This window comes from Oncorhynchus tshawytscha, linkage group LG27 (genome assembly GCF_018296145.1).
Source record: "Oncorhynchus tshawytscha isolate Ot180627B linkage group LG27, Otsh_v2.0, whole genome shotgun sequence".
Taxonomy (NCBI): Eukaryota; Metazoa; Chordata; class Actinopteri; order Salmoniformes; family Salmonidae; genus Oncorhynchus; species Oncorhynchus tshawytscha.
This window is the reverse complement of record NC_056455.1, coordinates 16,730,228-16,748,736: the sequence shown is the minus strand read 5'-3', so window position 1 is coordinate 16,748,736 and position 18,509 is coordinate 16,730,228. Positions and strand designations below refer to the sequence as shown.

The following is an 18,509-nucleotide window of genomic DNA, read 5'->3' as shown; positions in this document are numbered from 1 at the left end:
TCTGTACCATCACTCATTCCTATATTTTTTTGTACATATTCCTCATCCCTTTACACTTTTATGTTTAAGGTAGTTGTTGTGGAATTGTTAGGTTAGATTACTCGTTGGTTATTACTGCATTGTCAGAACTAGAAGCACAAGCATTTTGCTACACTCGCATTAACATCTGCTAACCATGTGTATGTGACAAATAACATTTTATTTTATTTGATCTGGCAAACATCTGGCCCTACACCTATAGGAGAACATAGTATTAGTAATGGACACCTGTTTCCAACCAACCCTTAAATCCCCCCAAGCCATGTGATTCAGACAGTATTGTCCATGTCCAACAGAATGTATCATCAGATATGGGTTGTGTCCTGATGCATCATGGTTAAGAGCTCCCGGGTGGCGCAGCAGTCTAAGGTACTGTATATCAGTGCTAGATATGTCACTACAGACCCTGGTTTGATTCCAGGCTGTATCACAACTGGCTGTGATTGGGAGTCCCATAAGGCGGTGCACAATTGGCAAAATTTTGTCCGGGGTAGGCTGTCATTGTAAATAAGAATTTGTTCTTAACTGACTTGCCTAGTTAAACAAATAAAAAGAGCTTTAGCATGCCGGGTACAGCTGTAGCTGAACTGTACTACAGTACAGTTCTAATTGACTAAAACACTTCTCTAGATAGAACCTTAGGGTGTTTTTGGCTGACAGTCACAGTGTGATTGTGTACACATACTACACACAGGCACATACACACACAAACACACACACATGGCCTGGAGCAAATTGATTTTACACTCTGCCAGATGAATACTCATGGCATACAAGTGGTGGAAAAAGGCTGCACGCACAGAAAGAAGGCAGGAACTTAAACAGATTTGCTGTGGGACACTGAGATGAGTTAGAACATTTGCAGATTTATGTCATATTGGCAACCTGCTCCTTTACTAACCTGCATAACACCATTGCTCTTGCTAAGCTAATTTTGCAAGATATTTTATTGTCCCTTCTACTGTATCACATCTACAGTACTTCCAAGGTAATATACTGTAGGAGGAGGTGTTTTGTATATGGAAAAGGGTAGAACACAAATTGCTAAATGTTCAATGTTACTAATTGAAATAGAAACAGAGAGGATGTGGTATTCAGAGCAATGAGAACGGTCAGTGGAGACACTGGAATAGACCAGTATGATGTCTGACATCAGGAGACACACAGATGGTTCTAACCTACTTTAGACTTCTCTAAAGGACAACAATGAGACAAGAGAACAGAGTAGTCCTGGTCTCTGGATACCTGGCTTTCTGTAACCCCAAACCTCAACAAGCTTCATGACCATGACAGAGACAGAGACAGAGCACAGTCCCCATAGAGAAGGAAAAGGACAGGTAAGGTCCAGCAGTGCCTTCAGAAAGTATTCACACCTCTTGATTTTTTTCCATATTTTGTTGTGTTACAAAGAGGGATTCAAATGGATTTAACTGTAATTTTTTTCGTCAACAATCTACACACAAAACAAAACAAAAATATACATCTATCTTGATTAGATAAGTATGTTAGAATCTCCTTTGACAGCGATTACAAGCTGTAAGTCTTTCTGGGTAAGTCTCTAAAAGTGTTCCACACCTGGATTGTGCAACATTTTCCATTATTCTTTTCAAAATTATTCAAGCTCTGTCAAGTTGGTGGTTGATCATTGCTAGACAACCATTTTCAGGTCTTGTCATAAATGTTCAAGTAGACATTCAAATATGTGTAAGGTTATTGTCCAGCTGAAAGGTGAATTAATCTCCCAATGTCTGGTGGAAAGCAGACTGCACCATGTCTTCCTCTAGGGTTTTGCCTGTGCTTAGCTCCATTCAGCTTATTTTTTATCCTGAAAAACTCCCCAGTCCTTTACTATTTCAAGCATACCCATAACATGATGCAGCCACCACTATACTATGGAGAGTGGTACTCAGTAATGTATTGGATTTGTCCCAAACAACACTTTGTATTCAGGACAAAAGTGAATTGTTTTGCCACATTTTCTTTAAGTATTATTTTAGTGCCTTGTTGCAAACAAGATGCATGTTTTGGAATATTTTCATTCGGGAAAAAGGCTTACTTGTTTTACTCTGTCAATTAGGTTAGCATTGTGGAGTAACTAAAATTACTAATACTGAAAGTTTTCTCCTATCACAGCCATTAAACTCTGTAAATGTTTTTCTTTCGTTCCTTCGTTTCTCTCCAAAACACTTGAGAGTGCTGTCTCTGATCAACTTTCTCGTTATCTCTATCAAAATTATCTTCTGGACCCTAACCAGTCAAGCTTCAAGATGGGTCCCTCAACTGAGACTGCTCTTCTCTGTGTCACGGAGACTCTCCACACTGCCAAAGCTGACTCTGTCCCCTCTGTTCTCATCCTCTTAGATCTATACGCTGTCTTTGACACCATGAACCATCAGATCCTCCTCTCCACCTTCTCAGGGCTGGGCGTCTCAAGCTCTGCATATTCTTGGATTGCATCCTTCCTGGTAGGCTGCTCCTGCGGATGACACTCAACTACTTTTCTCCTTCCCCCTTCTGACACCCAGGTGGCGACACGCATCTCTGCACGCCTGGCAGATATCTGAACATGGATGTCGGCCCACCACCTCAAGCTCAACCTCGACAAGACGGAGCTGCTCTTCCTTCCGGGGAAGGCCTGCCCACTCAAAGACCTCTCCATCACGGTGGACAACTCTAGTGTTGCCCTCCCAGAGCGCAACAAACCTTGGTCGTTCTCTGCAAACATCAAAGCAGCGACTCACTCCTGCAGGTCTTCAACATCAGGAGAGTCCGACCCTACCTCACGCAGGAAGCACTGCAGGTCTACAACATCCGTAGAGTCCGACCCTAACTCACGCAGGAAGCGCTGCAGGTCTACAACATCCGTAGAGTCCGACCCTACCTCACTCAGGAAGCGCTGCAGGTCTACAACATCCGTAGAGTCCGACCCTACCTCACTCAGGAAGTGCTGCAGGTCTACAACATCCGTAGAGTCCGACCCTACCTCACGCAGGAAGCGCTGCAGGTCTACAACATCTGTAGAGTCCGACCCTACCTCACTCAGGAAGCGCTGCAGGTCTACAACATCCGTAGAGTCCGACCCTACCTCACTCAGGAAGCGCTGCAGGTCCTATAATCCAGGCACATGGCAACTCGCTGTTGGCTGGGCTCCCCGCTTGTGCCATCAAACCCCTGCAACTTATCCAGAACGCTGCAGCTCGCCTGGTTTTCAACCTTCCCAAGTACTCTCATGTCACCCCGCTCCTCCGCACATTCCACTGGCTTCCAGTTTAACGCTTTCATCCCTGCCCAGTCCAAGCTCTGTCCTGGCACCACAATGGAGGAACCAGCTTCCCCCTAAGTCCCTGCCCATCTTCCAAAAACATCTGAAACCCTACCTCTTCAAACAGTATCTTAAATAATCCTCCTACTCCCCCTCTTTTACCCATTTACCAATAGGTGCCCTTCTTTGCGAGGCATTGGAAAACCTCCCTGGTCTTTGTGGTTGAATCTGTGGTTGAATCTTGAAATTCACTGCTTGACTGAGGAACCTTAAAGATAATTGTATGTGTGGGGTACAGAGATGAGGTAGTCATTCAAAAATCATGTTAAACACTATTATTGCACACAGAGTGAATCCATTAAACTTATTATGTGACTTGTTAAGCACATTTTTACTCCTGAACTTATTTAGGCTAGCCATAACAAAGGGGTTGAATAATTTTCTCAAGACATTTCAACTTTCATTTTTGATTCATTTGTAAAAAAAAAAATTAAAAAACAGAATTCCACTTTGACATTATGGGGTTGTCACGTTCTGACCCTAGTTCCTTTGTTATGTCTTTGTTTAGGTTGGTCAGGGCGTGAGTTGGGGTGGGTAGTCTATGTTCTTTTTTCTATGTGTTTAGCCTAGTATGGTTCTCAATCATAGGCAGGTGTCATTCGTTGTCTCTGATTGAGAATCATACTTGGGTAGCCTGTTTTCCCCATTTTAGTTGTGGGTGATTGTTTTCTGTTTAGGTTGTTTTCCCTGACAGAACTGTACGCTTTCGTTTTCTCCGTTTTGTCATTTTGTTTCAGTGTTTTTTTGTGAACATTAAATATGAACAATTTCCAAGCTGCGCTTTGGTCTCATTCCAGCGACGATCGTTACAGGGGTATTGTGTATAGATCAGTGACCAAAAAAACTCAATTTAATCCATTTTAAATTCAGGCTCAAACACTACAAAATGAGGAAAAAGTCAAAAGGTGTGCACACTTCCTGAAGGAACTGTATGTGTAAATGGCATAATATCAAGAAACTGAGCCTCACCAAAATCATTCTCATTTAGGAGGTGAAAAAGTAAAAAGTAAAAATTATTATCAAATCTTCTTTATAGATTTATTTGGGGTGATAAAGAAAATGATACGCTTTTTATTATTGTAAAGTTGCCGTTTATACAACGTCATTTAAAAGGTGAAAGTCTTAATGATCAACCCAGATATGCAACCAGTCAAATCTCTGTAATTGATGTGACTTTTTATTACACTTATCATTACAATTCACTGGGGTTGCACATGATTTACGATGCTATTTGTTTTACAAAGCAATTATGGTGCAATGATTCTATGAGCAGCTTGCTTAATTCAAAACCATTAAACAATCATTAACTTCTCTTAGAGTCAAGACATATCAATGGCATCCAACCCGAAAACGTACTATATGGGTCATATGCAGTTTTAAAAACAATGATTCTGTTATTTTCTAGTAAGAAACACAAAAATAAAACCCTGCCCTGTGTCAGCCCATAGCCTTCTCAGGTTGCAGAAACATGTTACGCCAAGACCACTACTGATATGAATACTTCAACAAGATTGATGGAAAAAAAACATATATTATTCTGTTCCCTGAACATACTTAAACAAGACTAACGCTCTTACAAACACACACAGACAAGAAACAGCTCTGACCAGAATTCCTGGATCACTTTAGTTAACACAACACAGCATTTTCATACTCCTCTCTCCAAGGTCAAAGAGGAGAGACATCTTGAGAAAAGTGAGATAAAAAGAGAAAACAGGGGCTGGGCTCAGTGACAGTGGGCTCAGTGATAGTGCCAAGTATATATGAGGGCCAATGTTGCTGTGGCAAGTGGGAGACACATGGGTTAAAGTGATGAATGGTGCCTGGGCTACAGGGAGAGCAACACCAAACAGAATCACTTACTGCAGAGTACTGCCTCTCAGCCCAGAGACTACACACCACTTCTGGGTGGGCTGGCTGGTGGTCAGGAGCTGGATGGTGTGGACAGGAGGCACACAGACACACTGTCAAGCTACCCTCAGGATTCTACTGTCATTTCTTGATTATTGTTTTATTTTTTTACATGACTGGCTGAATTACATAAAACACAATCATATAATTGCCACTAAGCAGGCTATTAACAAAGTCATTGCATTAGATCATTAGAAGGTTTTAATTGTGCTTGTTAGATAAATTGAGCAAATTGATTGAGCTTAAATTAACTATCCATTAAGGGCTGTTATCTGTGCTCACTCTGCTGTCTGTGTCTCTCTGCAGGGCGACGGCTCCACGTTCCTCCAGCTGGGCTTCTCCATTGAGCAGCAGATAAACGGCATGTTCAAGGTGATGGAGGAGTACAACTGGGACAGCTTCGTGGTCATCACCAGCCTGTACCCGGGCTACGAGGTCTACGTGGACTATGTCAAGACCTTCACTGACACCAGCTACTTCATGTGGGAACTGCAGGACGTGCTGACCTTCGACATGTCTGCCGACGGCATGAACGACATCCGGGCACGGCGCCTGCTGCAGCAGATCGACGCCCAGGTACTGCTGGTATACTGCTCCCACGAGGAGGCCCAGTACCTGTTCAGAATGGCCGGAGAGGCCGGCCTGCTGGGGCCTGGCTACATCTGGATCCTCCCTAGCCTTGCCGTGGGGAACCCAGACATGCCCCCACCAAACAGCTTCCCTGTGGGCCTCATCAGCATCATCACCGACCGCTGGCGGATGAGCCTGAGGAAGAGGGTGCGGGATGGGGTGGCCATCGTGGTCAAAGGGGTGCAGAGCTTCCACAAACAGAGGGGCTTCATCCCCGAGGGCCACAACGACTGCCACAGCCCTGTTAGGGCATCTTCTAATGATACACTGTTCAGGTGAGTGGAGGTGGGGGGATGGAAGGGGGGCATACTGACATACTGTAGGTTGGAGATTGTTCATATAAGAGAAGACAACAAAAATGAGAAGATAAGAGAAGGCAATAAGAGAAGCCAACCAAAACGGAGAGATTAAGTGATACAGTTGAAGTCGGAAGTTCACATACAATTTAGCCAAATACATTTAAACTCAGTTTTTCACAATTCCTGACATTTAATCAGAGTAAAAATTCCCTGTCTTAGGTCAGTTAGGATCAACACTTTATTTTAAGAATGTGAAATGTCAGAATAATAGTAGAGAGAATAATTTATTTCAGCATTTCTTTCTTTCATCACATTCCCAGTGGGTCAGAAGTTAACATACACTCAATTAGTATTTGGTAGCATTACCTTTAAATTGTTTAACTTGTGTCAAACCTTTAGGGTAGCCTTCCACAAGCTTCCCACAATAAGTTGGGTGAATCTTGGCCCATTCCTCCTGACAGAGCTGGTCAGAGTCAGGTTAGTAGGCCTCCTTGCTCACACACGTATTTTCAGTTCTGCCCACAAATGTTCTATAGGATTGAGGTCAGGACTTTGTGATGGCCACTCCAATACCTTGACTTTAAGCCATTTTTCCACAACTTTGGAGGTATGCTTTGGGTCATTGTCCATTTGGAAGACCCATTTGCGACCAAGCATTAACTTCATGACTGATGTCTTGAGATGTTGCTTCAATATTTCCTCATAATTGTCCTCCCTCATGATGCCATCTATTTTGTGAAGTGCACCAGTCCCTCCTGCAGCAAAGCACCCCCACAACATGATGCTGCCACCCCCCTGCTTCACGGTTGGGATGGTGTTCTTCGGCTTGCAAGTCTCACCCTTTTTCCTCCAAACATGACGATGGTCATTATGGCCAATCAGTTCTATTCTTTGTTTCATTCGACCAGAGGATATTTCTCCAAAAAAGCATGATCTTTGTCCCCATGTGCAGTTGCAAACCGTAGTCTGTATTTTTTATGGTGGTTTTGGAGCCGTGGCTTTTTCCTTGCTGAGTGACCTTTCAAGTTATGGCGATATAGGACTTGTTTTACTGTGGATATAGATACCTTTGTACCTGTTTCCTCCAGCATCTTCACAAGGTTCTTTGCTGTTGTTCTGGGGTTGATTTTCACTTTTCGCACCAAGGTATGTTCATCTCTAGGAGACTGAATGCGTCTCCTTCCTGAGCGGTATGACGGCTGCATGGTCCCATGGTGTTTATACATGCATACAATTGTTTGTACAGATGAATGTGGTTTGGAAGATGAATGTGGAAATTGCTCCCTAGGATGAACCAGACTTGTGGAGGTCTACAATTGTTTCTGAGGTCTTGGCTGATTTCTTTTGATTTTCCCATGATGCCAAGCAAAGAGGCACTGAGTTTGAAGGTAGGCCTTGATATACATCCACAGGTACACCTCCAATTTGACTCAAATGATGTCAATTATCCGACCAGAAGCTTCTAAAGCCATGACATAATTTTCTGGAATTTCCCAAGCTGTTTAAAGGCACAGTCAACTTCATGTATGTAAACTTCTGACCCACTGGAATTGTGATACAGTGAATTATAAGTGAAATAATCTGTCTTGTAAACAATTGTTGGAAAAATGACTTATGTCATGCACTAAGTAGATGTCCTAACCGACTTGTCAAAACTATAGTTTGTTAACAAGAAATGTGTAGTGGTTGAAACCTAGGTGTTGCCAACCTAAATTTATGTAAACTTCCGACTTCAACTGTAACTGTTGCAGATTGAGAAGGACTGACTTGAAACAGAGAGAGAGTTGGCAACATTCGTCAACAGTTGCTCAACAGTCATTTAGCTGTGGCTTTCCATCTGCTTAATGTTGTGGTAGGGGGCAACATGGCACTCTCACTGTCACTCCCTTAACCCCTGCCTGCCAACTCATCCATCCTACCTCTGTCCCATCACCTCACTGTTGGAAGCACTGGCATCACAGAGAGATGATGTGGCCTGTCATACCTGCCCAGCCCAGCCCAGCCCAGCCCAGCCCAGCCCAAAAGAGCAATCTGGTGCCATCCGTGCCTGGGAACATGGAGCAAATCCTATTTGGTTCTAGAACATTTTTAATCAGCCAAAGGGAGGCTTCTCTTCTGTAGGGAAAACAGATTTAGCGTCAGCATTTGGTACTAGCCAAGGTCATTGAGACTGGACTGGGAGGATTGGAGAGTTTCCAGGCAGGGTACAGGGGGATTTCTTTATGCATTTTTGTGGACCATGATCGTAATATGAAATCTGACACAGTTCAGTGGTATTAAAACATCACTTTCTCCTCAGAAGTAATTTTCTCTTTTCTGAAAGTGGCTAGCCTGAGGGAAAGAGAACTTCTCTTTTTGTAAATCGAAATCCTGCATGAAAAAGGAGAACCGTCTGGGCAGCTATATTTCAGCCTTTGATTTGAGTCATGCTGCTGTTTCCAACCCCTACGATTTTCCACTTTAAAGACAAAATAATCATGAGTGAAATACCAATGACCAAAATTGGTAATATGAGGGGTTAGAAACAGCACTCTCCGTCTGCTCTCCACTCTTTTATTTCCCTCCCTGGCACAATGTTGTTCTTTCTCTCAGACCTCCCTATTCAAAGGGAGCAGTGCCTCGCTCTCTCCTCGGCGGTCAATAGACTCGACACCTCATTTAATTAGGTCTCTTTTTAATGAGCTTTTGATTGTAAATCACTCCGCCTGTTCATAAGATTATCACAGATTACCAGATTAAACGAGCCTTTCACATGGACTAGACAGAGGGCCCGTTCATTACCCAGCATGCTTTCATCACCTCTGCTGGACTGAGAGAGAGAGGGAGGAGAGGTGAGAGAGCAGCCTCGCAGTGAGTGATGACAGGGAGTTCACAACATGTCGATAGCTATGTGCACAACAAGAAGCAGGTAGTGCTTTAGAAATAGGATGAAACCATCGGAAGATTGGATTAATGGACATTAACGACTATGTTGTAATGAGTATTTAACTCTTTGATTGATTTCCCTTGTTTTCAGGCACATGTTAAACGTAACATGGGAACACAACGACTTCTCGTTCAACCCTGAAGGGTACCTGATCAACCCGGCAATGGTCATCATCACCTTAGATCGAGAGAGACAGTGGGATAAGGTGAGACATTACACTTCTTTATGTTCCTCCCAATCAGTAAAGCTAGGGATTGTCTTTGTATTATCTGACTACAAGTTAATAAGGCTATATAACCTGCTCATTAAGAAAGGAAAAACTCCAAAAAGTGTTATTAACAACACATGAATTACTGCCTCATTCATTGTGTATTTTCATGAACTATCACTGACAGGCCTTGACTTGGGCATATTGTGGGCTGTTACAAAATACAGACTGTCCACCTTATAGGCTAGCATTTTGCTCTAACTGCCTCCTACCAATCACAGTGTCCTAACCGGCCACTATACCTGGTGTCTCTCCATACCACAGGCCTAGTGCGATTACACGTCTGACTGATCTCCCTATAAACACCAGCTATTCAAATGAGCCTGCCTAGCGTTCCACTACCTCAGAGCCACCGACTCTTAGCGAAGGGGACCTTGTCTCACATATTCATCCCACCTTCACAACAAAACTTCCCTCTACCTTTAATAACCTTCTTATTGACGGTTGATATTGTCAGGAGGTTCCCAGTAGGGAGTAGACACTGAAGGGAGGTGGAGGTCGGTTTTCTTCCTTAAATGTAGTCAGTGGTTGAATGGAGGTTGATGTGTGTCAGAGCATGTTGGACCCAACCACATCTTTGGGTAAACAGCTCCGGGCCTTCTCCAGCTTATTACGTGCCATCGATGTTCTCTCAAGGTTGGTTCCTATTAATTTCAGGTATGTTATTGAAGCTGAGGCCTATGCCTCTGTAATGGGAGGGTCTGACAGCGCGCTGTACTGAAGGCTATCAGATGTGTGGTTGGTCAGAGAGAGAGAGAGAGTAGTAGTCTATTGACAGCTTGCGCCAATGGAAAGGTTGCATTTAAAAATACAACAGAAAATGAATGTGCTGTAGCTGCTGCAGTGTAGTGAGTCCACTTTCAGGTTGAGAGGTCAACCAAGCTTACTGCTGGACGTGATCTAAAAGGCTCATCTTTAAACTCTGTTACTGCAAATATGTGAGCTACTCAAAACATTACCTGAAATGATACTTCAAAAGAATAACAAGAAAACATGCTCATTCATTGCAGATCAATGAAGCAATCTTACACTGAGTGTTAAAAACATTAGAAACACCTTCTCTTTCCATGACATAGACTGACCAGGTGAATCCAGGTGAAAGATATGATCCCTTATTGATGCCACTTGTTAAATCCACTTCAATCAGTGTAGATGAAGGGGAGGAGAGGTTAAATAATACGTTTTTACCCTTGAGACAATTAAGACATGGATTGTGTGTGTGTACCATTCAGAGGGTGAATGGGCAAGACAAAATATTTAAGTGCCTTTGAACAGGATATGGTAGTAGGTGCCAGGCGCACTGGTTTGAGTGTGTCAAGAACTGCAATGTGGCTGGGTTTTTCACACTCAACAGTTTCCCATGTGTATCAGGAATGATCCACCACCCAAATGACATCCCGCTAACACAACAGTGAGAAGCATTGGAGTCAACATGGGCCAGAATCCCTATGGAACGCTTTCGACACCTTGTAGAGAAGAAGAGAAGGAGAAAAAGTATTTCTCTCTCCTTAATTTTAGCCGGTCTGAGCCTTAAAGTATGTTTCTGGATTTGACAACAGCTAATGGGGATCCTAATAAAATACCAAAAATACCAAATCATTAGGAACATTGCTCACTCCAAGTATTATCCAGACAGGCTATAGGTATTTGAGATCTTGGCTTCCTCTCTCATCTCCAATATGTTACAAAGGCAAACTGACAAGTCTGTTCTTTGACACAAACAAAGAGGTTTGGCTCTGTAAAGCCAGTAAAAAGAGTGAGGGGACAATCTTACGCTCTCTTTTCCTCTTAAAGCTGATAAACTACTTGTGTCTTTTCACCAAGAGCTTAGAATCAATCTCTCCTTCTGAATGCTTTTGTCATTTCTACTAGAAGTCCCAACCTCTCATAGCATTGTGTTCAGCCATCTCGGAAACAACCCACCACAGCTCATCTCATTGCAGATCAATTCCAGATCAACGAGGATCAATGAGGCAAACTTACACTGAGTGTATTAAACATTAGGAACACCTGCTCTTTGCATGACATAGACCAATCAGGTGAATCCAGGTGAAAGATATGATCCCTTATTGATGCCACTTGTTAAATCCACTTCAATCAGTGTAGATGAAGGGGAGGAGAGGTTAAATAATACTTTTTTACCCTTGAGACAATTAAGACATGGATTGTGTGTGTGTACCATTCAGAGGGTGAATGGGCAAGACAAAATATTTAAGTGCATTTGACAGGGTATGGTAGTAGGTGCCAGGCGCACTGGTTTGAGTGTGTCAAGAACTGCAACGCTGATGGGTTTTTAACACTCAACAGTTTCCCATGTGAATCAGGAATGATTCACCACCCAAATGACATCCAGCTAACTTGACACAACAGTGAGAAGCATTGGAGTCATCATGGGCAAGAATCCCTATGGAATGCTTTTGACACCTTGTAGAGTCCATGCCCCAACCAATTGAGGCTCAAAGAAGAAGAGAAAGAGAAGTAGAGAAGAGCAGAAGAAAAAGAAGAGAAGTAGAAGAGATGGAGAAGAAGAGGAGGAGAAGAAGAAGAAGATGAAAAGGAGAAAAAGAGAAGGAGAAGACAAGGAGAAAAGAAGAAGAGAAGAAGAGAATAAGAAGAGAAGGAGAAGAGAATGGGAAGAAAAATAGAAGAAGAGAAGAAGAAGAGGAAGAAGAAGAAGAGAATGAGAAGAAGAGGAGGAGAAAAGAAGAAGAAGAAGAGAAGGAGAAGAAGAGGAGAGGAAAAGAAGAAGAAGAGAAGAAGACGAAGAGAAGAAGAAAAAGAGAAGGAGAAGAAGAGAAGGAGATGAAGAGAAGAAGACAAAGAGAAGGAGGTGGAGAAGGAGAAGAGTAGAAGAAGAGAAGGAAAAGTGAAGGAGAAGAAGAAAAATAGAAGGGGAAGAAGAAGAGGAGGAGATGAAGAGAAGAAGAAGACAAAGATAAGAATAAGGAGAAGGGGAGAAGAAGAAGAAGAAGAGAATGAGAAAAAGAGAAGAAGAGAAGAAGAAGAAGAGAAGGAGAAGAAGAAGAGAAGGAGAAGAAGAAGAGAAGAAGATGAAGAGAAGGAGGTGGAGAAGGAGAAGAGGAGAAGAAGAGGAGAAGTGAAGGAGAAGAAGAAAAATAGAAGGAGAAGAAGAGGAGGAGGCGATAAAGAGAAGAAGAAGACGAAGATAAGAAGAAGGAGAAGAGGAGGAGAAGAAGAAAAAGAGAAGGAGAAGGAGAAGAGAAGAAGATGAAGAGAAGAAGAAGAGAAGAATATGAAGAGAAGAAGAAGAAGAAGAAGAGGAAGAAGAAGAAGAAGAAAAGAGGAGGAGGAGAAGAGGAGGAGGAGAAGAAGAAGATGAAGAGAAGGAGAAGAGAAGAAGAAGAGAAGAAGATGAAGAGAAGGAGAAGAGAAGAAGAAGAGAAGAAGAAGAGAAGGAGAAGAAGAAGAAGATGAAGAGAAGGAGAAGAGAAGAAGAAGAGAAGGAGAAGAGAAGAAGAAGAGAAGGAGAAGAAGAAGAAGATGAAGAGAAGGAGAAGAATAAGAGAAGAAGATGAAGAGAAGAAGAAGAAGAGAAGAAGAAGAGAAGGAGAAGAAGAAGATGAAGAGAAGAAGATGAAGAGAAGGAGAAGAGAAGAAGAAGAAGAGAAGAAGAAGAGAAGGAGAAGAAGAAGAAGATGAAGAGAAGGAGAAGAGAAGAAGAAGAGAAGGAGAAGAGAAGAAGAAGAAAAGAGGAGGAGGAGAAGAGGAGGAGAAGAAAAAGAGAAGGAGAAGAAGAGGAGGAGGAGAAGAAGAAGAAGAAGAAAAGGAGAAGAAGAGAATGATAAGAAGAGAAGAAGAGAAGAAGATGAAGAGAAGAAGGGGAAGAAGAGGAGGAGAAGAAGAAGACAAGGAGAAGAAGTCTGGGGATCCAGACAGGCTATAGGTATTTGAGATCTTGGCTTCCTCTCATCTCCAATATGTTACAAAGGCAAACTAACAAGTCTGTTCTTTGACACAAACAAAGAGTTTTGGCTTTTGTGAGGGGACAATCTTATGCTCTCTTTTACCATTGTGATACATTGACAAGGCCCATAAACTGGGAGAAAGGAAAAAAGAGGATTAATCAAAGTCCGGCAGGAGAGACAGGAATAACTAAGCATACCAGTAAAACAGAGGATATTCTAATAGTTGTATTTTGTTGTCCTTTGTGACATCTGAGAATAATGACTGCAATAATCAGATAACTTCCAGTATTAGTAAGAGAGATTATTATGAAACAAAGGCATTGGTCAGCGGTATGGGTTGGCCTCCTGATAAAACATTTAGGACAGCCAATCATTTTCCAAAGTAAGCAGAATTATGCAGTCTTTGACTGCTGTAAAATAATGTATTTTTTAAATGAAATGTAACCTTTATTTAACTAGGCTAGTCAGTGAAGAACAAATTTTCTCATTTTCAATGGTGTCCTACACCGGCCAAATCTAGACAATGCTGGGCTAATTGTGCGCCGCCCTATGGGACTCCCAAGCACAGCCGGTTGTGATACAGCCTGGATTCGAACCAGGGTGTCTGTAGTGACTCCTCTAACACTGAGATGCAGTGCCTTAGGCCGCTGTGATACAGCCTGGATTCGAACCAGGGTGTCTGTAGTGACTCCTCTAACACTGAGATGCAGTGCCTTAGACCGCTGTGATACAGCCTGGATTCGAACCAGGGTGTCTGTAGTGACTCCTCTAACACTGAGATGCAGTGCCTTAGACCACTGCCCACCTCGGCAGCCAGGATATGTCAAATATTATTATTGTTATTGTAAGGTTGTAACTTTCAATGCTCACTTTATTGCATCTTAGATGCCTCAGAGTTGGCCAAGCATCATTTTAGTGACCCCTGACCTGAATTAAAGATGGCAGTGCAATCCATACATTCTAAAAAGGTATTGACCAGTATTCTGCCATTGTAGAGGTAGTTGATTGAACACAAACATGTTGTTAAATGTTGTTAATGTGAGCAATGAAATGGTTTTACCCTGCAGTCTTTTGTTGCTGATCTGTGAGATCTGCCAATATATTGACAGAAACATCAGTTTCAATATGGTCAACACAGTAACAATGAATAAATTATCAACACAGTAACAATGAATACAGTTATCAACACAGTAAAATGAATACAATTATCAACACAGTAACAATGAATACAGTTATCAACACAGTAACAATGAATACAATTATCAACACAGTAACAATGAATACAATTATCAACACAGTAACAATGAATAAATTATCAACACAGTAACAATGAATAATTATCAACACAGTACCAATGAATACAATTATCAACACAGTAACAATGAATACAGTTATCAACACAGTAACAATGAATACAATTATCAACACAGTAACAATGAATACAATTATCAACACAGTAAAAATGACTACAATTATCAACACAGTAACAATGAATACAATTATCAACACAGTAACAATGAATACAATTATCAACACAATAACAATGAATACAATTATCAACACAGTAACAATGAATACAATTATCAACACAGTAACAATGAATACAATTATCAACACAGTAACAATGAATACAATTATCACACAATAACAGTTATCAACACAATAACAATGAATACAGTTATCACACAATAACAATGAATACAATTATCAACACAATAACAATGAATACAATTATCACAGTAACAAGAATACAATTATCAACAAGTAACAATGAATACAATTATCAACACAGTAACAATGAATACAATTATCAACACAGTAACAATGAATACAATTATCAACACAGTAACAATGAATACAATTATCAACACAGTAACAATGACTACAATTATCAACACAGTAACAATGAATACAATTATCAACACAGTAACAATGACTACAATTATCAACACAGTTCACGATCCATTTTAATGTCGCTCCGTAGTAATTAGCAGGCATAAACAACAATGAACACAAAAACATTCTGGAGAGAATACTTATTCGACTCTTTGTTTAACCTTAAACAACTCTTAATTATGGAACTTCACTGATTAAAAGCACAATATGTGTGTCATTAAGAACGGTTAAATCATCATCACTATGTAAAAGTTTACAACCTCATTCTCAACACATAAAACCATAGAGAACAATAATAGAAGTGTTACTGCTTTGGGCTCTTGCCACAGTTTAATTACTGTGTGATCACTTTTTTTCTGAGTCACTGCAATGATGCAGAGAAGTGCTGTTCAGCATACTGAACTACTTTCTCACCACTGAGATGGACAACTGTGTTTGGTAATGGAGGATAGAACAGATAAAGAGTTTGGTCCTCTGTGACCGGCTGATCCTCACAGCTTAAGTACAGATGTTCAGAGTGAGACAAGACAAACCTCTTTAACTTAGTGCAAGGAGACATCACAGGTGGTGCAACTACACAGTGTGTGCCTCAGGATTGTTGAGATCTATTTAAAATTGGCAAAGATCTTGTCTTTCTGCATCCTGATATATATTTGATCGACTGTATGTTTTCCTTGTGGAAATGAGAGAATCCATCACTTAGCATTCAACAGTAAAATGTATTTAGTTTTTTTTCTATAGTAAAATACACAGGAAAATTGATAACAAAAAATGCAGACCTGGAAATAACATTTCCTCGACTTAATCTATCCTGGCATTTCCCACCCGGCTGCATGGAAATCAGACACGAATCTCTGAAGAGTAGTTTGAGATGTGATTGTATTGCAGGTATGAATACCGATAAGCTAAAGTATGACTCATGCCTGTTATTTTCCCTTCTCTTTCTCCTCTTCCAGGTGGGGAACTATGAGATGGGGATCCTGCAGATGAGATACCCGGTGTGGCCTCGCTACGGCACCTATCTGGAGCCCGTATCAGATAACAGACACTTGACTGTGGCCACACTGGAGGAACGTCCCTTTGTCATAGTGGAGGCTGTCGACCCCATGACTGGGACCTGTGTCAGCAACACTGTGCCCTGCCGCCGCCAGTCCAACAAGACAGAGACGTGAGTGGAACAGTATTCCTCTCTGATATTAATGACGACAAACTTTTTCTGATGAGAAGAATGAAACAGAGCATAAAAGTGTAGCGTACTACTATGGTGATGTACATCCATTATCCTGTTTCACCATTACCTGTTGTCAGGGGCGATTTTAGCATGTACAGTATATCTTGGTGGGGCAAACTCCCCAAAATATTTTTAGATGCATGTCAGCAAAGCCACTACACAACACAAAACAACACTAAATAATACATTAATTGCACTATAACGGTGACAAACAGTGCCCACAAACTGTTCAAATCAATTCAAATTATATTGGTCACATACACATGGTCAGCAGATGTTAATGCGAGTGTAGCAAAATGCTTGTGCTTCTAGTTCCAAAAGTAATATCTAACAAGTAATCTAACAATTCCCCAACAACTACCTAATACACAAAATCTATAGGGGTGAATGAGAATATGTACATATAAGTATATGGATGAGCGATGGCCGAGTGGCATAGGCAAGGTGCAATAGATGGTATAAAATACAGTATATACATGTGATATGAGTAATGTAAGATATGTAAACATTATTAGTGGCATTATTTAAAGTGACTCAGGATCCATTTATTAAAGTGTCCAGTGATTGGGTCTCAATACAGTATATACATATGATATGAGTAATGTAAGATATGTAAACATTATTAAAGTGGCATTATTTAGAGTGGCATTAGGGCCTACTTAAAGCTGTTCAGCACCATGGAGTGAATCCTTAACACTGCTACACCTGGCTATCAGCGGAGCTTTGTCTGGCAGCAAAACAGTTAATTCAGCCTCGTTTACTGCCTTTAAAAAAAAACATACTGATATACAAACTAACTACAAAAAAAAATATCAAAAAAATAACTATGGCATAAGTGGACGACAACGGATAAGAGGCAATCCGTAATTTTGATTAAGACAATAATGAGCGATCTAGGACGGACTTATATAGTCAATATAACTATTTGTTCACCACTTTTGAAATGTACAGTGACATAATTCAGAACATGGGTCGTTCTTACAGTATTCTCGCTGTATACCAAGTCAGAACCATAGGATAAATAAAGGGGGCATATAAGCAGACAATGAAAGCTCTTACAATATTAAATTATTACATTTCTCTAAAACAGGCTATAGGCTACATGTGCATCACCAAGTCAGAACAGTAGGCTAAATTATGATGGGGAAAGTGACCAAATTATTAGGGTGAGGCACATGGGCTACTAACAGATTACTTCACAACATATACTTAGTATTACTTTCTTAGTTACAGTATACATATCGCCCTGGCATATTACATCCTGGCATATTACATCATTTATGCAGCATTCTCTGGATTTATGGTCCTTTCAAGACAATTGGGAACTCTGAAATAAACAAGGTTGAATCATGAAGTCAGTGATCTTCAGGTCAGAGCTCTAGAAAGAGGCCGAGTTGGTTGACCGTTCAAAATGTATTTTCCCAGTCGGAGCTCCCAGTTCCCAGTTGTTTCAGAGTTCCCAGCATGACCAATGTATTCAACCGTTTCTGGCTCATGGCATGTGAGTGTTTATCCTTTTAAGCTTGGAAAGAGACCCTTAAACCCAGACTTGGACCACACAACCACTCCACTGGATAGCAGGCTAGTGATTGCTTTGCAGTGCTATCCACTGATTTCTTCCAAACCCCTCATTGTTGAATTTGCGATTTCCAACTTGTTGTGTAATGTTCATGTCCAATGGCCGATGAGCACCGATACGTTTTATCTATAATTTGTCTTCATATTACAAGGATTGTGTAACGATCTGGGTGTAGTGGGTGCGAAGTCAGGCGCAGGAAACAGAGAGTTCAAGGTAGTGCTCTTTAATGCACACACGGCGAACATAGGCCACCCCATGAAACACTGGGCGCTCACAAAAACAAATGCCCCAAACACGGGGACTAAAACAGTCCAGCAAAACCCATGAACAGGAACAAACACGTTTGTCTCAAACATGCACAAATGTCACACAAACAATCCCGCACAAAGAACAGGCGGGGCCGGCTGGCTAATAAAGTCCAACTAATCACCACAATACATAACAGGTGTAACCAATAAACAGACAAGGAGGGGGGAGAATCA

General features: G+C 41.3%; 1 protein-coding gene across 3 annotated transcripts in view; it reads left to right on the top strand.

Annotated features, from left to right (window-relative positions):
* Positions 1-18,509, top strand: part of LOC112235020 (glutamate receptor ionotropic, NMDA 2C-like) — a 96,578-nt gene that overhangs the window by 46,405 nt on the left and 31,664 nt on the right. For all 3 annotated transcript variants that reach the window (XM_042307359.1, XM_042307357.1, XM_042307358.1), the window contains exons 3-5: positions 5,579-6,177; positions 9,218-9,332; positions 16,174-16,385. In XM_042307359.1, the coding sequence (XP_042163293.1) occupies positions 5,579-6,177; positions 9,218-9,332; positions 16,174-16,385 (926 nt within the window). The remainder of the gene's footprint in view (positions 1-5,578; positions 6,178-9,217; positions 9,333-16,173; positions 16,386-18,509) is intronic.